General features: G+C 55.1%; 4 protein-coding genes across 4 annotated transcripts; 3 read left to right on the forward strand and 1 right to left on the reverse strand.

Annotated features, from left to right (window-relative positions):
* Positions 1–5,483: 5,483 nt before the first annotated feature.
* On the forward strand, positions 5,484–7,139 carry KRP23_3624 (T-complex protein 1 subunit gamma; the record flags this gene model as incomplete). Its single annotated transcript, XM_067888499.1, has 2 exons — positions 5,484–5,511; positions 5,575–7,139. 2 exons carry the CDS (start codon positions 5,484–5,486, stop codon positions 7,137–7,139), a joined length of 1,593 nt encoding a protein of 530 aa, XP_067747737.1.
* A 147-nt stretch (positions 7,140–7,286) lies between these two features.
* KRP23_3625 (Cilia- and flagella-associated protein 46) lies at positions 7,287–15,221 on the forward strand (the record flags this gene model as incomplete). The annotated part of the gene is made up of 3 exons (XM_067888500.1): positions 7,287–7,568; positions 7,650–11,786; positions 12,738–15,221. 3 exons carry the CDS (start codon positions 7,287–7,289, stop codon positions 15,219–15,221), a joined length of 6,903 nt encoding a protein of 2,300 aa, XP_067747738.1.
* A 78-nt stretch (positions 15,222–15,299) lies between these two features.
* KRP23_3626 (GPI mannosyltransferase 1) lies at positions 15,300–17,192 on the forward strand (the record flags this gene model as incomplete). The annotated part of the gene is made up of 9 exons (XM_067888501.1): positions 15,300–15,505; positions 15,579–15,706; positions 15,782–15,800; positions 15,868–15,996; positions 16,082–16,142; positions 16,224–16,390; positions 16,476–16,734; positions 16,809–16,913; positions 16,992–17,192. The coding sequence occupies 9 exons, from the start codon at positions 15,300–15,302 to the stop codon at positions 17,190–17,192; spliced, it is 1,275 nt and encodes a 424-aa protein (XP_067747739.1).
* A 257-nt stretch (positions 17,193–17,449) lies between these two features.
* On the reverse strand, positions 17,450–20,779 carry KRP23_3627 (Copper-transporting ATPase HMA5; the record flags this gene model as incomplete). Its single annotated transcript, XM_067888503.1, has 1 exon — positions 17,450–20,779. The coding sequence occupies one exon, from the start codon at positions 20,777–20,779 to the stop codon at positions 17,450–17,452; it is 3,330 nt and encodes a 1,109-aa protein (XP_067747740.1).
* Positions 20,780–20,918: the final 139 nt, after the last annotated feature.

Here is a 20,918-nt window from a genome sequence, read left to right on the forward strand (position 1 = left end):
ACGGAAGGAGTGCGGGCTGAAGTTCCTTGGATCCTCACCATTCAGTACAGCGGCCTTCTTGATCGCGCTCGACAGGTGTGCCGTTGAAATGCACGCCGGATGCCCGGTGCGTCCCAGGTACATTGCCACTGGTAAACCGGGAGGGAGGTCTTGTCTTGATCGTAGAAGGAGAAGAGCACCGAAGACAGGGCACAGGAATGCGTGGCCTGAACGATACAGCATTCTAGCTGTTGCATGTCCGCACTGATTGGTCTTGGAACCGCGAAGCCGCATGTGTACCGATTGCGCTTCAGTCGCCGATAGTGTCGGTTCCCCCGCCATGTCCAGGACAACCAGGTCCTCAGCTCTAAGCACGAACCACTTGAACGAGTTTCCGCTGATGGAGACAATTTCCGAGCGTCTTAGGAGGAAAAAGAATGCCACACACACGACCCCCCCAGATGGCTTGATCGAAGGGATCATCGAACCGGAGAGTATGGAAACAGGTTTCGAGTAACCGAACGGACACTGGAGCCTTGTGTCGCGGAGGTGTGTCAAGCCGGCATATCCCTTTCAGGAGCATGCGAACGTGTGGGTGTGCAATCGGAAGAACCCTTCCGGCCGCAGCGAAGAAGTGACGGACGCCTTGTAGCGTGTTGAGGATCGATGATCCGCGTAGCGGGCCGCCAGCACCAAACCCATATTGAAACCCGTGCACGATGAATTCAGAGAGTACGTGAATGCGGTCATCGTCGGTGACGCCCGAAAGCCATGGCTGAATTCCCCGACGCGATGTCCACGCCGTCCACTTTGTCATCGCAGCCGAGTACTTGGTGAAGGTGGAGTCGGCAACGGAATGCTCGCGGAGATATTGCGCCAGAGCACTGACAGTCCGTGGACGTCTATCATCGGTGATACCTGCGTCCAACCACGAGTTAGCTCTTTGAATTTGATGGCGTAAGACGGGTGAGCGGCGATGCGTGAACCGGCGTCTGCGCGGGTGTTGTCGACCCCAGCGATATGGGAAGCCGAGAAACGGAGGTTGAGAGAGCTCTCCCAGTATCCCAGGAGCCTGATAATGTCTTGGGCACGAGTGTTACGTGACGCGAGGCGATTTTGCCACGCCACCGCCGATGTATTGTCGATACGGAAGTGTATGTGGAGGGGGCGACGTCCGTCAGCAGCACACTCGGACCACCGCGGACCCCATTCGTGGGTAGCGAATGCGCAGGAGAGCAATTCCCGGAAATTGATATTAAAACCATTGGTTTCCCCGGTCTTGAAGCGCTCAATAAGCCGGAGCTCATGGGATGAAAACCGGTAAGTCAACGCAATTTTGGTCTTCGTATCGAGGGCACACAGTCCGTGGTCGCATGCGTCCATCTCGACGACCACGTCGGGCTCCGGGAGACTGTTAAAGTACTCAAGGGCGACGCCATTCAGGAGCGGGGAGTGAAGAATCTGCCACCACCAGAGCAGATCTTGTTTCATGGAGTCGCATACCGAAACATGTCGAAACCTGTGAAGGTTAATCTCCCGAAGCCGTAGGCGCTGGAGAAATGGGCGCGCTGCCCTGATGCATGTTGCGACGTGACGCAAGCCTCCCATGAGAGAGCGATACTGTTTCCGCGAGAGTACACTCGAGTGGTACGCCGATGCTACCAAGTTGCGAGCCTTAACGATCTTGACAGCAGGCATCGCGACCGTTTCGGCAATGGTGTCGAATTGCAGTCCCAGGATCTTTTGACTGGTGTTCCATGCCGTGAATTTGTCCTCATTAACAGCCTCACTGCCAAGTATAGCCGTCATAGCGTAGCGCAGTGAGCGTTCCATGTCTTCGCAGTTGGACCCGACATCAGCAGCGACGTTGACGTGGTCATCTACCCAGTGATAGTTGAAGAAACCATTCGGGTTGTGCTGGTTGGCATGCCCGCCGTGAACAAATGCTATCGCTCCACCAATGATTTCATATTCCCCAGGAGAACCCGTCCATCCAAATGGGCATGCAAGCTCAATGACGAGTGCATTCTCGATCTCAATGCGTCCTGCAAAGTGGTGAACGCTACGGCTGTGAATACTGACGTTTCGAAATGCGGAAGTCACATCGCCTGCCATGGCCTTGGTCTCAGCATCAGGATGTTCCCTCTTGGTTCGTATTATCTCGGAAGCGACCGCATCACAGTGTCGATAGACGGCGCTTGGAATAGCGTCCTGGTCTGTGAAATCGTTGATCGAGGCGCCGTCAGGGAACGATAGATCATGAATTGTCCTTCCGGACGTCAGCGGGTCACCACCCGCCTTGTCGACTATCCCGAATGGGCTGACGAACACTTCTGGCCACAGCGAGAGGAGATCCAAGTCTAGTACAAGGCACCTCCATGCGTCTTGCTCGTTGCGGACGTTCTTGCGCAGTATGTTCACCCTCTCAGTTGCCGATCCATGATTGTCCGGTGGATGCGATTGATGCGGCACGTCCTTCTTGAGCTCCACGCGGACACCTTCCGCTGCGATAGCGTGCAGTTTCTCTAAATGCTGGTAGTCCTTGCACACATGTGCGATCACTGCCGGAACCATTTGCTTGTTTGGACGGTAATCTGTTTCCGTCTGGCAGCGAACAAGTTCCGCTAGAGCCGGTAAAGGCATCTGTGTCCGGCGGACAAATTCGGAAAGCGTGCGTTGCAGTGGCTTGTTGAGTAGGAACTCGGTGCCGCGTGACGATTGCCGGGATGTAGGATACGACGACGTTGGAAGCCGCAGCCCGACCTTCCCCAGAGCCTTGTTCAGTGATAGGCGCCGTAGTGTTTCGAAGCCCGTAACGCGGCGGACTGCGTTTTCGGTCACCCGAGTTGCCCTTGTACAAGTTAATACATCGTGCATTTTGCGCGTTGCGCGTTCAGCGAAGTCTACGCGTGGGTGCATATCTTCTTCACATGAGTCCGTTTCGACTACGCTAGGCAGTGAAGCCATCCCAGGTGCAGGAGCTGTCCTAGGCTGTATAGCCATTTCAGATGCAGAAGCTGTCCTAGGCTGTATGGCCATCTCAGGTGACTGATGTGTCCTAGGCTGTATGGCCATCTTAGGTGCAGCTGACTGTATGGCCGTCCGAGTCGCCCTAGGCTGTATGGCCATGATAGGTACGGTTGCATGTGTAACCACTTGACGTTCAACATTCGCTGTGGTCGCAGGCTGACGTGGTAGATGCTGTAGCGTGGTCTCGCTAGTCAAAATTCGTTCGCGGCGGGAGCATGAAATTGAGCTTGAATTTGGCTTCAAATCCGGGTTTTCATAGGGTGGAGTGCGTGTAATCCGCGAAATTTCCCGCGCCGAGCGCGAACGATCAGCCCCCACCCCACCCCTATTGCCTCCCGGCACGCCTTCTGCCCACGCAGCGCCGATACACACACTTGACTCACTGGATAAACATGGGATGCTATAACATGTGTTATCTTCCTTATCCCAGTCTTCGCTCCGAAGTGGCGGAGAGTCGTCACCACCTCGGCTCCATCAGTTCCGTCCGTTGCGCCGCCCTTGCTTCGCTTCCTGGTCCCAGCCTCTGCGCCGCGCGTACGTGTCTTGGGCCCACTCCTTCAAGCGCCGAGGAATGTCCGCGGATGGCCAGCCGTGGACGCGCTTCGGGTGTCCGCACCTGTCGCGGTTCCCGCCTGAGCACATAACGCCTCCGAGGAAGCGGAGGCAAGGCTCCTCGCCGCGCCGGTTGCTCGGGATCAGAGCTCGGATCTCGTCCGGCACACTCTTCTCGCGCCGCGCTTGGGTTTCGCGGCTCCGTGGCTGATCTCGCGCTTCGGGGTACCGGCTTGGTGGAGGGGCCGCAGATGCCTGCGAAAGCGTGTTGACCAGCGCCATGGTCCACTCCGACGACTTGTAGTCGATTGCAAGGATGGCCTTGCTGAAGCCACCCCACCAAGCCGGGCTGTCAACTTGAACGTGCCCGAGCGCTGTGCCGAGCCACTTGTTCACGTAGAGGAGGACGAGCTTCACGCGACATGGCTGACCGGCGGGGTCTGCGGACTTGTTCTTCGAGACGAACACGCGGAGCCGCTCCGTGACCAGAAGCATGTGGTCATGCCACATCACCTCGCCCATCCTGGTCAGTCCGTGGATCCCGTCGAGGATGTCGTCGTACGCGCTGCAGCTGGTGGCCGCCGTCGGAAGAGTGGCCGCCGGGTTGAAGTCCGACGCGAAGTTGCAGTTGGACGATCCGGCCTCCAGCGCTTCTTGTTCGTTCTCCTCACGGAAGTGAAGAATCGTCAGCCCTCGTGACCCAAGTCGACCGGAGAAAATCGCCATCAGCACGGCCGGACTTGTCTTGAACCCCACGCACTCCGCCTCACGCAAGCCTAGCACAAACGACATGGGAGACACGGGCTTACCTTCAGTCGGAGTGAGCCCCTTGAACATGCGAGTCGCCGCCAGCACGTGCGCTTGTGGAGGATGGTAGTCGCCCTTGGCCTTCTTCGCTTGTTCAGGAAAACTGGCGCTTGACAGTTGACGGACGCTGTCAGCTGGAAGCTCGCCTTCGTCGTTCGGATCGGTGAGCACGGCCAGCGACTGACGCACGCCAGCGACTTGGCTACGCAGACTTTCCACTTCCTGGCGCAGACGGTGCATCTCATCTTGGACTCCTGCCGATGGTGCGGCTGCAGATGCCACGACGCGCGCTCGACCAGGCGATCGGGCTTCGCTGACGAGTCCAGGCTGGAAGGACGTCATGAAGTTCGTGAGGTCGAACTCCGTCGCCTGTCGTGGAGTCGCCTTGGTCGCCGAGTCAACCCTCTGTGCCGTGCTCGGACGCGCGGTGCTCGCCTCGGCCGTCGGCTCATCAGGTTGCGGCGCGGGGAGGCCGACGCTGCGGACCAGCTTCTTCTTGCCCTTCTGGGCCTTCTCCGCGTCCGTCGGGGCCGCCTTGCGCTTCGCCACTCGCTTGGAGGCTCGGATCGGAGGAGGATCAGTCGTCGTGCGGGCCGGAGTTGCCGTCCACGCAGCGCCATCGGTCGTGACGTCGACGACCTCTACGGTCGTAGTAGCAGCAGCCGCTGTTACGGGCGTCGGGCTCGTCGTGGGAGGCCCAGCCTCGGTCGTGGCGGCGTCGACAGTCTTCCTTGGTGCTTGGTCCGTCATGGTGGTGTCGTGTGGTGTCGTGTGGAGATAAACCCCCGTTAAACTAGCTTGGCTTTCTTGTCTTGGTCGAAAGCTGAACTGGGAGCTCGCAGTGGGTGGCTCGCACATGATATGTGTTCCACATCATTATTGTACCCATTAGTGTAAAACACCATTTCCTCTCGTGTCTCCAGGAAATGAACCTGCGTCGAATTGCAAATGTGGGCTTTATGTCAGTAAAACGAAGTCTGGAGTGTCCATCACCTCTTAAGTTCGAATCTCTTAAGTTGCCTGTTAAGGGGTGTCCAGTTGCTACTTGACTGTCTCCATTTTTGCCCAGCCAGCCACATACCAAGCAAGATCCGGCTAGCCAAAAGCTCTCAACCATGATGCAAGCTCCGGTGATGGTTCTCAGTACGTCTCCCTGCCCCCCCCTCCGTGCCCCCACAGGCCTCTAACTTCCTCCACTTCTCCCAGACACCAACACGAAGCGCGAGACGGGCCGCACCGCGCAGCTGGGCAACATTGAGGCGGCCAAGGCCGTGTCTGACATTGTGCGCACAACGTTAGGCCCGCGCTCGATGCTCAAGATGCTGCTGGACCCCATGGGGGGCATCGTCATGACTAACGACGGCAACGCCATCCTACGCGAGGTGGACGTGGCCCATCCAGCCGCCAAGAGCATGATCGAGCTCAGCCGCGCGCAGGACGAGGAGGTGGGCGACGGCACCACGTCCGTCATCATCTTGGCGGGCGAGCTGCTGGTCGTGGCCGAGCCCTTCCTGAGCCACCAGGTGCACCCGACCGTGATCATCCGCGGCTTCAACCGCGCGCTCAACGCGTCGCTGGAGATCGCCAAGCGCTTGGCGCGCGCCATCGACATTGACAACAAGGAGGACATGCGCAACCTCGTGCAGAGCTCCATCGGCACCAAGTTCTCCCCGCGGGTGGGCAACTTGGTGAGTGACTTGGCGCTGGACGCCGTGCTCACGGTCGTGCGCACGTCGGCCTCGGGCCGCAAGGAGGTGGACGTCAAGCGCTACGCCAAGGTGGAGAAGATCCCCGGCGGAGAGCTCGAGGACAGCCGCGTGCTCAAGGGCGTCATGTTCAACAAGGACGTGACCCACTCCAAAATGCGCCGCCGTATCGAGAACCCGCGCGTGCTGCTGCTCGACTGCCCGCTCGAGTACAAGAAGGGCGAGAGCCAGACGAACGTGGAGCTCACGAATGACCAGGACTGGAACACGCTGCTGCGCCTTGAGGAGGAGTACATTGAGAACCTGTGCGCCCAGGTGGTGGCTATGAAGCCCGACGTGGTCATCACGGAGAAGGGCGTGTCCGACTTGGCCCAGCACTACTTTGTCAAGGCCGGCATCACGGCCTTCCGTCGCCTGAGGAAGACGGACAACAACCGCGTGGCGCGCGCCACCGGCGCGACCATTGTGAGCCGCGCCGACGAAATCCAGGAGACGGACATCGGCACCAAGTGCGGCCTCTTTGAGGTGCGCAAGCTGGGCGACGAGTACTTTGCGTTCTTCGAGGAGTGCAAGGACCCGGGTGCCTGCAGCATCCTGCTGCGCGGCGGGAGCAAGGACGTGCTGAACGAGATCGAGCGCAACCTGCAGGACGCCATGCAGGTGGCGCGCAACGTCGTGTTTGAGCCGCTGCTGCTGCCCGGTGGCGGCGCGACGGAGATGCGGCTGGCGCACGAGCTCAAGAAGCGCGCGGACGAGATCGAAGGGGTAGAGCAGTTCCCGTTCCGGGCAGTCGGCGAGGCGCTGGAGGTCATCCCGCGCACGCTGCTGCAGAACTGCGGCGCCGACGTGGTGCGCGTCATGACGTCGCTGCGCGCCAAGCAGGCCGAGACCGACGAGTCGTACGGCGTGGACGGCGTGACGGGCAAGGTGACCAAGTCGGAGGACTTGGGCGTGTGGGAGCCCTTCCAGGTCAAGACGCAGTCCATCAAGACAGCCGTGGAGGCTGCTTGCATGCTGCTGCGCATTGACGACATTGTGTCTGGTCTGGCCAAGAAGAAGAACTAGGCTACAGGTGATCGCAAAGAGCGTTGAAAGGATCTATAATATATTCTGATCGATCGGTCACGCAGTCGGAAGGTCGCTTTGCTGGATCCCGTGGACGAGCTCATCGTAAAGGTCGCTTTGGTGGAGACTTGGTTCCAGGTTGCAATCATGGCGCTGGATCGCGAGCTGAGGCGTTTGCTGGAGTATGCCAACCTGCCAGAGACGGAGAATTCCTCGTCGAAAGATGTGCGACCGACTGCGCGTGGAATTCTTGACCGTCTCATTGGAATTTACCACCAAACTTGTTTGCCGTCGATGGGTGTGAGTGCTGACATGAATCTGCCCGAGCTGCTGGTGCTCACCGCAGAAGCCGCGATTTTCCAGGCTGATTTCGATGCTGCATCGGAGAGTGTCGAATGGTTTTTCAGCGAGTGCCAGCTCAAGAACCAGGTACGAGATCACGAAATTTGGAGGCGATCGAAAGGACTAACACATTGATGTTTGTTGTTGTTGATGGGACCTCAAATGTAGTTTTACTGTCGAGCTCAATTTGTTCGCGCTCATTGCGGGTCGCACGATGCGCAGTCGGATACGGGGGTGATGAAGCTGAAGAAGGTGCTCAACGCTATCCACTTCATTCTGGCTGTGATCCCGATCGCGACGGATACTCGAAAGCGCCCCACGTACAACTTTCTCGTCTACAACGCGTCTGTGACATACTGGCAGATCGCTCGTCAGCTCATGAAGCAGTCCACATTCCAGTTCCTGGCGCCCTCGCTGGAAAAACTAATTGATGCGCTGAAGCTGACTGCAGAGGCCGACGTAGCGTGGCTGCTTCGTCTTGAGATCGCTCTGGTCTACGCTCAGGTGGATGCCAATCAACTATCGAATGCTGCAAAAACAATTAACGACATTGTGGACGTGCAGATCACTCCCCGCCTTGCAGACCCTGCGAAAGCCACGGACGAGTCATTCAAGGCTTTGTACGAGGAAGCCTTGCGTATTCAAGTCCATGTTGGATCGTTTAAGGATCCAGAATGCCAGAAAATTGTACCGAACGTCAAGCGTCTGCTTCCTGCGACCAACAAAAGGTCAACGTTACTTGTGAAGCTGCAGTGTATCAAATCGGGGAATCTAGTAGGCTCCCTAGAAGCCGCGTACGTTGAGCTCTTTCAGGAAGCAACAGGCTTCCTTGCTTTCGCGGCTGAGACGACCTTGGACGAAGTCAAGAGCTATGTGGAATCGCTGGAGCCGCGTGCATTGAACGCCATTGACGCCGAAGTAATCGTGGAAACTGCAGTCCATGCAGCCTTCAACAACGCGTTGTCAACTGCAGCGGCATGCGACGTTGTTCTCCAGCGCAAAGGCAAGAGCATACCACCCAAGACTCGTGTACTATGCCAAGTGCTTAGCGCTGTGCTGCTCATCGTTATGCCTGGTACACGTACTGGCAGTAAGATAAGTACGCGTCAGCGTCAGTCGATGCTGCTAGCTCGCCGTGTGGAAGGGATGAAAGCATTTGAACGAGCACTTTTAGCGAGCAAGCGCCAACAAGACCCTGAGTTGGTGGAGCGGGTATGCATCTATGCTTGGAACTTGTCACTCCCATTGGTACAGCCGCATTTGCGTAGCCATTTGACGCGTGTGTTCGGTCTATCGTCGTCAACTCTAGAAGAACTCAACTCTTTGCTGCTTGGATTTCGCGCCCGATTATATCTGGAGACAGCAAAGCTTGAAGTGGCGTCCGATTTTCTTGCAAAGGCGAGCACGAACATCACGAAAGCTCTGTCATTGGATTATGGGACGATTGTACGCCCAAACGAAGCCACTCCGATAACAATTGAGCTTCTGAGTGCGCATGAGGACTGGATCGCACGACCCGTTGATACACATTTGCTTCCAGTCAAACAGAAACTGGACTTGAAACTGGTAGCTGAGAGCTCGCCCTCCAAATCAATCAAAGTCCTAGCGATGTTGGAACAGGCTAAAGACGGGAAGGACCCCGAGCGACAGCGATCAACTCTTGCTCGGTGCATTGAGATGATGACTGAGATAAGTAGCACCCTAGACATCTCTGCTGTTGCAGACCACGTCAGATTATGGAGTGAAATAGCCTCGCTAGCTTGGAGTGATTTGCGCGATGGCAGCCTGGCGCAACAAGCAACTGAGACTGCACTAGCTTCATACTTTCCTCCCAACGAAGCAGGGGAGATTGTACCCCCGAAGACAATTTCAGGTGAAAAGAGTTTAATGATTCTCGAGGTCGATATGCGACTGCTGTTGGTGGAGATTCTAGCGGCAAAGTTGAAAGACCAAGCAATGCAAGTTGATAACGCTCGTCGCCAAGCAGAAGCTACTGGAACTCGAAATGAGTCGCACTCAAAAGGTGGTGACAAATCTGCTGGGAGAAGACCACGCATTGATCTTGCAGCTCTGGTTCTTTTGGGAAAGCAGACGTACGTACTCGGAATGCATCGTGTGTATACAGAAGAGAGCTTACCACCGCTTGACCCAACCACCGAGGGCGACGACATGGATGAAAGTGCATTCCTCCAATCCCGACAGAATTCGTTGGAAGAGAAGATTCAAACAACCAAGAGTGAGATACTGAACCACCTTACGATAGCATTGAAGGCAGCAACGCGAATTGGCTGGACTTTTGTGTTGGAGAACACCTGCATCTACTTGTGGAATTACCATTTTCATATCTTCCGCATGGTGTTGGAATCGTCTCGGGCATCTATTAGCTCAGCCACAGATGTGTTTGACCCACAGTGGATTATGCCAGAGTGCGTCAGCGCATTCGAAGTACTCTATGCAGCCCTGGAAGCGGTATCCACTGAGGTTGATAGAGATCTATTGGCAAATGTTGCGATTGGTCTCTCGAGCATTTACGAAAACACCGGGCGACTAGACAAAGCTGTCGCCATTGCAGACACCTTCTTGAAACGAAAACCCAATGTAGCTGTTGATAGCAGTGGCGTCGGTGTGCTACACCTGAAACGGTTGACAGAGCTGAAATCACGTGTTCAGATTGCTCTAAACGCGAAGGATATCGTCCCTACTGATAGTAGTTCGACTCACCTCAAGGTCGTTGCTTATCTCGAAGCGATAGAAGTAACCTTTAGACAACTGTTGCTTCCTGCTGCACAGCAAGCCCAATTGTTGGAGAAGGCTCAAGGATTCTATCAGAAGGCTGTGGCAATGTGGCAAACATGTGCACCCGATCTATTTAATGCATTCATGAGCGACGAGTTCGAGCGAGTATTAGAAGAAGAACAGCAGCAGATGGAGCTTTATGTGGAAGTGTGGGTCCGTGTTGGTTGCGGTGCCTATCGTCTGCGTAATGTCAAATATGCGATCGAGTGCGCTGAACAGGCGTTATCGGTGCTTAGTCCGGGAAAAGGCAAGAAAGCCAAGCAAATGACCCAGCTACTTATTGTAGGAAGTACCTGGAAGTGGTTCGCTTTGGCTGAGTTACTCTATGGACGTGCCATACTGGCGTTGGACCAAGGAGAAACTCTCGCCCAAAAGTTACTTCTTGCCTCACTAGCTCATCTCGTACGTGCGATCGAGTATGGCCTTCGTGGTAACATGGCGATACTCGTTATTCAAGCATGCGAAGTGGTCTGGAATGCTACCATTGTAGCTATCAATCGAAATAGTAGTGTTGACGGCGATGAATGTGAAGAAGACAACTTTCACGATCGTATCGTGGAGCATTTGAGAAAGGTGCTGCGCTGTCTTGACCAGGTGATAGCGTCTCCAGAAGCCGACTTGTCCTTTTACGGTGAAATGGTTTTATTAACGCTTGCAGTGTGTGAAAAGGCAAACAAATGGAGCGATCAGTTTGAGATTTGTGAGGCTGTGCTGAAAAGCTTTGGCCCAACGTCTCATCGAACGCCACTTCCCAGAGACCTCATGAAGGAAATTCAAACGGCATCGGCAATTTCAGGCGCACACCTGGGGAAACCGAGCAGTGTACCGAAAAGTGGAGGGAGCTCCAAATCTCCGGATCAGCTTCAAGAATCGCTTGTGCAAGCTCAAATTTTGAAGAAAGTTGCCTTTTCGTCTTGGAAGGACCCACCGGCGCAGCTGAAGGCGCTGTCAAATGCTTATATAGAACTGGACGGGCAAGCAGATGAGCAGGCACTTGTACTTGTTGATATCGCTGAGTGGCTTTTCACGAACCAGCTCCCGTCCCAGGATGCCGACGCCTATCTGGAATGCGCCACGTCAACTTTGCTGAGCTGTCAAAAACAGACGCAAGCAACCATGTCTCGGAAAGCTTCAACCGGGCAACTGCCTGTAGCTTCCAGACAAAAGTCTAATATGATATACTCACCGCTCTGGTTTGCTGAAAAACTGCTTCGTATCTTTGTGATGCGGGCAGCGCTCTCTCAGACGTACACTGAGCGCTCAAAGCACGTACGATTGGCACTATATGAAGTGGAGAAGGCGTGGGAGCACATCGTCCTGATTGCAAATGAAATTGAATTCCAAACTGCGTTTGATCGGGAGAGTGCCGACCCAGCTAGCAAAGTGGCCAACACTGATTTCGATGAGTGGAAGAAGGACAAAATCCCGAGATACACAAAGCCCGCTTCCAAGCGGGATTGGATTGACTTCTTCATGGATTATGACGAGAACGCTGCCAATCGGTTTTACGTGCTATGGATCAAAGTGCTACAATCGGTGCAAACACCCAATACGCTCCACATTACTCAACCCGTTCTCACTCTAGCATACCTTGAGGATTTATTAACGATGCTACGTGACGACGGCCTTCAGTATTCCGGCATGGTTTCTGTGTTTTGTCTGTATGTCGTGCTGTTTCACACGTACATTCCTCAGCGAACATATATCGCTCAGATTTGGCTGGAACTATCCCAGTTTGATCTCATGGAGCGATTGAACATGAACAAGTTCTCGCTACCTCTACAAAGTGCGCTTGACATGATTCAAGCTCATGGAGATACGTTGATCAGAGACCTGCAGGATGCAGAAACATCTGACCAGCATCCTTCGGGAAATTTTGTATCAAGGAAGAGGCTCATTTTTCACAGTTCTCGCCTCGACACGCACGCCAAAGCCGTTGCTTCGATTCAGCTACTTATAAAGTTTGGCTTTGTGCGTCAGGCAAAATCTTTTCTCGAGGTCTTGCGGTACTCGGTAGAGAGTAGCAGGGCTGATAGCAACAACAATTTTCCTTCTACTGAAGCTTTTAATGAGTGCGAGCTTCTATCCAGCCATATCTTCGAGATCGAAGGTCAAAGCGAGTGGGCGTTGGTACGAATGAAAAGTGCACTAAAATGTCCACGGCTGGATGTTTGTCGCTTACTAGAATGGACACTGCGCTCTTGTAAGCTGAATCCGGATCTTGATGAATCGCTCCGACAATTGCAATATACTGAGAAAAAAGCAGCGAAAGCAGTAGTTGCTGGATTGCGTCGTTCTAGCTCTTCCACCAGAGCTCCCAACTCATCAGGAGCAGCAACGTGTAACCCTCCAGACATTGTGGTGGTAGAGCTCGTGGCTCAAGTCGTATTCAAGCAAGCGACGCTATTGTTGAAGAAGGCCGTTGCTTCTGAAGGTTTAAGTGCTTCCGTTCTTTTGCAGGAGAGCAAGCGTGCGCTTGATAAGAGTATGCAAATGCTCACTATCATTGATGCCGACTACCGCCGCAGTCAGCTACTGCAGAAGTATTCTCGTGCATTGGTATTGTTCGAGCAAAATCATGGCGCTTTGCAGCTTACTGGTGTTGACTTAGACACTACGGATATGCTTCAAGAAGCGCTGACATTGCAGGAAAGCTGCCTCTCTAGACAGTACGAATATGGTTCGATGCAGACCGAAAAACACGAGCGAGAGGGGGTCGTTGTTCCCTTGAGGTTGAGTATTGCGTTGACCAAATTGCAATGTGCGAGATTACTCGCGGCACCCGAGATGTCCCCCATCGCTATCCAAGAGAAAGAAATGACCTGGTATCGCTGTTACGAAGACAGTCAACGCTCTATCGTTGAAAAATGGCTTAGTGCAACTGGAGCAGTGCTGAAGAAGAACTATTCGAGTGACTTACCGCGAGCGATGACGTTGCTCACCTCGGCAATTGAAGTACTCCGTAACAACGCAGTTTTCGAGATTCAACACGCAATTGCCCAAGTCCTCAAGTTTCAGTGTCAGCGCGTGGCGCTCTTCCACGGGGACGATAAACAGAAAGCGGACGCAATTCGCCACCGCCTATGGACTCGTTATACATCGTCCGACTCGCCCCATGCAACATGGGTTTGCTGCCACGGGGCACGGGCGGAGCTTGCCGTCGCTGCTGCAGACGCTGCCGCTGCTGCTGCTGCAAATCAGAATCAAGCCCAAGTTCAGGTCCAAGATGACCCGCAAGATGACGAAGAGGAGGAAGAAGAAAGTGTTGATGAAGCTCATTTGGATGAAATGCTGGCCGTCTACGCCGGACATTTCCAAAAGTTTCAACTCATCGCATTCGAGAAGCAGTGCGCTGAACTGCTGCGGCTTTGCTCCAACGAACTCGTTCAGGTGCTTGGGTGTCGCCATCCGTTTGATTGTGCGAAGAATGTGCTCAAGAACCAGAGTGCCGAGGTTATCGAGGTTGCTACCAGTCTCTTTGAGAAGTGTGTGTCCGAATCAAATGTACAGCAACTCCATTTACGACGAATGAAGAGTCTCCGAAAGGCCCATACAAGCGCTGCGGCTCATAGTCTCCCGTTCCAGCTCTCACAGCTCTACCTAAGCCAGCAGTCCGAGTCATTCACACGAATGAGCGTCGGCACCCGAGTGGATGCAATTGTAGCAGCCCTGCCCAGTACCATCCGCGTCTTGTGCCTTCACTTTTCTCCTGACCGCTGCTTTCTATATGCTGGTCTTTTGGGCAGCACCGAGAGACGTGTTGCAATCGCTCGGATGGAGTTCACTGATAGCCAGGCAGCGCTTCTGGGGCAGCTGCAACAGAGAATTCACGCCTGGAGAGGAAAATGCGCGAAAGAGACTCTGGCCTACGAAGATGCCCATGGTCAAGATGAAATCTACGAATTCGTGCCGGCGGAGACTCAGGCATCAGGAAGTACCAGCCATGGTGATGATGTGCTGGAAGAGGAGTTTACCGTCATCATCAACGATACCGTCGAGCTGCTAAACCCACTCTTCACCCACTCAGCCATGAAAGCGGAGCTCAAGAACAATCTAACTGGCAATACGTTAATTCTTCTCCTCGATCGCGTGTTGGCGTGCCTTCCTATGGAGGCTCTGCCAGCTCTTCAGCCAGCCGATGCTATCGCTCGTGACTTCTCCATTCAGATACTGCATCAGCGGCTGATGGCCATTAAGAAGCAACCGCTGAGGCCAAACGAGATTCGTGTCATCGTGGATCCGCACAAAGAAGACCCTGGGAATTCAACTGGTCAGACTCTCACCAGTGTGGTGAAGCAAGGTGGTGGGGTGTGGAAGGATGCCTTCGAGCATGGGCAGATCCCTAGCGTGACCGATTGGCAGCAGGCTCTACTCGCTCGCCGCGGGGGTGGTCTCGTGTACGTTGGACCGAACCGCGTGATTGGCTCCTGCCTTCCTCTTCAGCAAGTCACAGGGATGAACGTTGCGTTGACATGTCAAGCAATGATACTGTTGGACCACGCCGAAAATGCCAAGAGTGCACGTCGACAGAGCAAACTGGATAGTGAGAAGCCCTCCTGGGAGAAAGAGGTCGAGTGTGATCCGTACGCGCGCGCGCTGCTGCTCACCCTCTGTGGTGTGAACGTACTTGCCATCAACCAGTGGGAAACCACATTCAACGGCAATCGCCGCCTTGCCAACGGACTGCTGCAGAACATCTCAAAGGGCTACTACGTCGGCAAGGCTCTGAAAAAGCTAAACGAAACAACAATCGCAACCTCCACAGCGTCAACGGCATCGATGCCAATTGTAGCCAGCGCCACAGAGCCCACTGCAGAACCCGCCAGTCCAACCGCCGGCTCCGATGGATCACCACCAACCAGCAGACTGCAACTCAAGAACCGCTTCCGCTACAACACGGTCATCTACGGCCTCGCACACCTCACACTGAAGAGCGGCGACTAAACATCAAGTTGCTTTTCTCACACGTCACATATTTCTATCACGCTTAAGTACGGAATATAAGGAAAGTATCAGTGTCGAATGACGATGTCTCGGCGAACGCTCGCGCTCTTCGGTGGTGCGTTGGTGCTGCGGCTGGCGCTGCTGCTCTACGGGCACTTCCAGGACGTATACATGACCGTAAAATACACGGACGTAGACTACGACGTGTATACGGACGCGGCGCGCGAGGTGGCGCAGGGCAATTCGCCCTTCGAGCGCACTACGTATCGCTACACGCCCCTATTGTAAAAATGTTAATTGTTTCTATTGCCTATTGCTTATTGACGCTAATAAATTACTGCAATTTGTTGTGTGCAGAGCTTTTGCGTTGCTGCCCAATATTTACGTGCACGAAGTTTTCGGGAAGCTGCTGTTCGTGGCCTGCGACCTTCTGGTGGGACACGTTTTGCACCAGATCCTGCGGCTAAGAGGACTCCCGGATCAAAGTGAGATGTTTGCTCAAGGGATAGGATGCTGTTGCAATAATTGCTGATGTGTCCTGGTTGTGCTGTCTGTGGCAGGTGCTGTGAATTACTGCTGGTGACGGAGCTTTGGAGCTTCAGCGTGTGTTTATGACGATGCTGACTTGCTGATGATGACTTGGTAGTGTGTGGCTGTTCCATCCGTTTTCGGTGAACATTTCGACGCGAGGCAATGCGGACTCGATTGTGGTGTTGCTGGTGATGGTGTCGCTGCTATTGATCATGCGCAAACAGCTCGTTCTCTCAGCGTTGGCGTATGTATTTGGGGCTAGCAGATTTTTTCACAAATTAGCTTGCTACAGATTGTGTTGTACTAATTTTTGTTGTTTGAGACTGCAGATGTGGTGCTGCCGTTCACTTCAAGATCTACCCTATTATCTACGCGTTGGCTTTCCTCGTGGTAGGTTTGATGGATTTGAACGAAGAGAACCTTCAATGGGAGGCTAACACGTGGCTTGTTCTTGCTTCCGATTCTCGTTAGTTTCTCAACGGGGAGTTCCGTGCTGCCAATGTAAAGTGGGCATCGTCGTGCAATTCCTCGTGTTGCTTTTGGATGCAGCTTAGAAGACAGCTAAATCGTGATCGCCTGCTCTTCGGGGCGGTGAGTGGCGGTCTTTTCCTCTTCCTTGCGGCTGCCTTCTACTCTCTGTACGTATTTGCATTTTATTGTTTCCAAGATTCGTGATCGGTCTCCTTATCTCTTGCGGTGGTGCTGTTTGTTACCTTCTCGCAGTTACGGCTTTCAGTTCCTGTACGAAGCCTACCTTTACCACTTTACGCGCACAGACAACCGCCACAACTTCTCGGTCTACTTCTATGATCTCTATCTCCGATACAACACCCCGTCGGGTTTTGGGGTTGGACTTCTTGCCTTTTTGCCTCAGCTGACGTCACTGCTAGCCATCTCGTTTGCCTATGGTCGTGATCTACCATTCGCACTGTTTGCGTTGACAATGGTGTTCGTCATTTTCAACAAGGTGTGCACGGCACAGGTACGCAGCTAACTGTCCTACTGGATTTCATAGCTCGAGCTGTTGTTGACATTCGTGCGTTTTTATTTATGTAGTATTTCTTGTGGTACACGGCGTTCCTGCCCCTCATATTCCCGCTGACAAGCTTGCGACTGAAGTGGAAGGGATTGATGATGATAGCCACGTGGCTGGGGGGCGAGGTACGAACACAAACTCGATCGTGCATTCGCAACATGCTAATCGTCAAAACTAACGTTGTGGATGGGGGCAATTTACAGCTTCACTGGCTGTACTGGGCGTATCATTTGGAGATGCAAGGTTCCAACACGTTTTTCCCGCTCTGGCTGGCCGGGCTCGCCTTCTTTTCGGTAAACGTGGGCATTCTAGCCACGCTGATTCGACACCACTCCTTCACGCCGCTATTTCGTGGCGGTGAAATTCTCCAGTTGGAGCAAAGCGACCGACCTAAGCAGCACTAAAGCTTCAATAGATAAGAAGATACTTTGATAACAATGCTCGAATCAACCGTGCAAGTATTAATACCCCGTAAAGACAAGAACACTGCCACATACCAGGGCAAACTCAATGACCTCGTGCTAACGAAACATTCATTTTAACTTAATAATCAAAGCACTACACGGCCTGTACTCAGCCTACAATTCTCGAACACAAACACATAAGGTCACCGGATGGCCGATCGTTTGAAGCACTCTCCAACCGTCATTCACTCTCAGAGTTACTGAACATTGGGAGGCACGTTCTGCTCGTCCACATTCGTCAGCGGCGCATAGCGCACATCGTTCAGCTTCAGACGCACAAGGTTTTTCAGATCCACCACCTGTATGTCCTCCTCGAAGTGCACCTTTTGCGGTTTCGCTGGGAGGAGCTGCGGCGCCTTATATTTCTTGAGCAACAGCGACGAGATCACCACAGACACCGACGAAAACGCCATCGCCAATCCAGCGCACGCAGGAGGCATCATTCGGTGAATCAACGGGAAGAACATGCCAGCAGCCAGCGGAATACCGATGAAGTTGTACACGATGGAGAAGAAGAAGTTCAGCTTGATGCGAGAGAACACCACACGAGCCAGGTCCAACGCCACCACCACGTCCGTCAGTGCGCTCTTCACCAGAACCATGTCAGCCTCGGCCTTGGCAATCTGCGTGCCAGCACCAATTGCCATGCCGATATCCGATTGGGCCAGTGCCGGCGCGTCGTTGATGCCATCACCAACCATGCACACCACGCGCGGCCTCAGGGTGAGCGGGTTCACCTGCGACTGCAGCGCCTTGATCTGAGACGCCTTCTCGCCGGGCAGAGCCACAGCCTTCACGTGGTTGATGCCCATCTGCCGCGCAATCGCACTGGCCGTACGAAGGTTGTCACCCGTGATCAGCCACACGTCCAGGCCCATCGCCTTCAGGTGCTGCACGACGGCCGCCGCTTCCGCACGAGGAGCATCCGCCAACGCAATCACGCCCACCAGCTTGCTCTCGACGCATATGACCACTACGGTCTTTCCTTCTAGCTCCAGCTCGTGCATGTGCGCACGCATCTTCTCGCTGATCTCGATCCCCTTCTCTTCGCAGAACTCCGAGTTGCCCACCAGCACATTTGCGGAAGTTTTACGTGACGTGACCTCGCTGGCAGCCACCACGCCCTCAATACCACGGCCGGGAACCACACGCACCTCTGTCGGGTCCTGTAGGACCAGCTTCTCGTGCTCCGTCGCCGTCATCACGATGGCTTTGCCCAGTACGTGCTCACTGACGCATTCCAACGAAGCGCCATAGTACAGCAGCTCGCGCGGCGTGTACGCGCGGTCGGCCACCACTACGTCGCGCACGGAAGGGTGCCCAACGGTAAGTGTGCCGGTCTTATCGAACACGATAGTGTCAATGTAGCGCGCAGTTTCAAGAGCGCGGCCACCCTTGATGAGCACTCCCTTCTTGGCCCCGACGCCACAGCCAACCATGACGGCAGTAGGCGTAGCGAGTCCAAGCGCGCATGGGCACGCTATCACCACAACCGAGATCGCAAACAGAACCGCTACGTACATGTCATCCGAATGATCCGCGAAAGCATCGATACCAAGCTCCACTTTCCACTCCGTCGGAATTAGGTTTAGAGACAGCAAGGTGATCCAACTGATGAAAGTCATCACAGCCATTCCGAGAACGCAAGGAGCGAAGATCGACGCCAGCCAGTCTGCATACGCCTGAATCGGAGCCTTGTGCAGCTGTGCATCTTCAATCAAAGCACAGATTTGCGACAAAGCCGAGCTCTCGCCGCCCATGCAGCTAGACTCTATCACCAACGTGCCCTGCTGGTTCACCGTCGACCCAAACACGTAGTCACCCTCCTTCTTAGCAACCGGCATGCTCTCACCAGTCAGCATCGATTCGTCCGTCGAACTCGAGCCAGATATCACCACACCGTCAGTCGGAATGTTGGCGCCCGGGAGGATGCGCAGTAGGTCGCCTCGCTGCACCAACTCAATCGGGATTTCGCGGTCGCGTTTACCCTTGGACATCAACAAAGCTGTCTTCGGCTGCAACTTTGCGAGCTCCGACAGTGCATCCGCCGTCTTGCCCTTCGCCATCGACTCCATGTACTTGCCCAGCGTCACGAACGTCAGCAGCATGGCCGACGACTCGAAGAAGTGGTGGCCCATATAGTTCTCATGCAGCACCGACCCCATCATCGACACGAAGCTGTACGTGTACGACATGGTCGTGCCCGCCACAACCAGGAAGTCCATGCCCATGGCGCCGTGCTGCAGTCCCTTCCACGCTGCGACGTAGAATCGCCGCCCCACGCCAAACTGCACAGGCGTCGCCAACAGAAACAGGAGTAACAACTTTAGCGTCACAGCGTTGAAAACCGGCGTCATCAGCACCTTCTCCACCGGCGGAATGTACATCAACACCATGTGAATGAGCATGGCCGGCAGCGAGAAGATCATGGCCGTCGTCAGCAGCTTGCGCCACTTGTCCACCTCCGACTTGCTCAGCGCGTTCTGGTCCGTGCTCTCCAGCGCCACCTCAGCCGAGTAGCCCAGGCCGTTGATGCACTCGAGCACGTCGCGCGGACCCGTCTTCGACAGCTGCTGCAGGTGCACGTGCGCCTTGTTGAGCGGCAGGTTGACCAGCACTTTGGTCACGCCCGGCAGTGCGCCCACCGCCGACTCGATCTTGCCCACGCACGCCGCGCAGCTCATGCCTGTGACCGTGAACTTGAGCTCGAGCGAGTCGGCGTCGCCCGGCTCCACCACGTGCGAGAATGTGGCCTTGTAGCCTGCGTCCTGGATGAGCTTCTGGAGCGTCTTCTGCGCGTCCTGCACCAGGTCGCGGTCGAACGAGACCTCGGCCTTCTGGCTGATGAGTCCCACGCGGCAGTGTAGCACGCCCTCAGCCCTGCCCACGAAGTCCTCGATGGCCTTGACGCACGCGGCGCAGCTCATGCCTTCCACGTGGAACACGGCGCGCGGGTGGCCCGCGGCGTCTGGCACGTCGACGGCCACGCTCTCGTCCTGCATCTTCTTCTGCTGCTTCTGCGCCTGCAGTTTGATGGCCGCGGCCCTGGCGGCGTCGTACGCGCTGGCCTCGAATCCCACGCACTCTACCATGTCCACGAGCTGCTCCAGTGTGGCGCTGCCGGGGTGCAGCAGCGTCACTGTGGCCTTGCGCTGCTCGAAACTCACGACGGCGGCGGCCACGCCGTCCACTCCCCGCAGCGCGTTCTCGACGGTGGCGCCGCAGTTCTTCTGACACATCATCCCTTCTACCAGCAGCTGGAGCGTCAGCTCCTGGGCTGGTGCCTTCACGGCGGCTCCGAAGCCGACGCACTCCACGGCGTCCACAAGGTCGTTGGCCGTGACGTTTGCACCAGGTTCGCACTGCACGCGGGCGCTGCGCCGCTCGAAACTCACGACGGCGGAGGCCACGCCATCCACGCTTCTCAGCGCGGTCTGCACCGTGGCGCCGCAGTTCTTCATGCACATCATGCCGTCCACCGCGAGCTCCACGACGAGCGCGTCGCACTGGGAAGCGGCCGCCACCATGTCTGCAGCTGGTGGCAAATGCGGAAATGACGTTGATGGGGAGCCAGCGATGGCCTCGAGGCTGCGAGAGACGCGCCGGCATGGCGAGCTCTGTGCCCGCGGAATGCGCCAGCTGGGGACAGCGAAGGGCCGATAGCTG

This window comes from Phytophthora ramorum (genome assembly GCF_020800215.1).
Source record: "Phytophthora ramorum isolate Pr-102 chromosome Unknown Phyram_PR-102_s0003, whole genome shotgun sequence".
In the NCBI taxonomy this organism is placed as follows: domain Eukaryota; phylum Oomycota; class Peronosporomycetes; order Peronosporales; family Peronosporaceae; genus Phytophthora; species Phytophthora ramorum.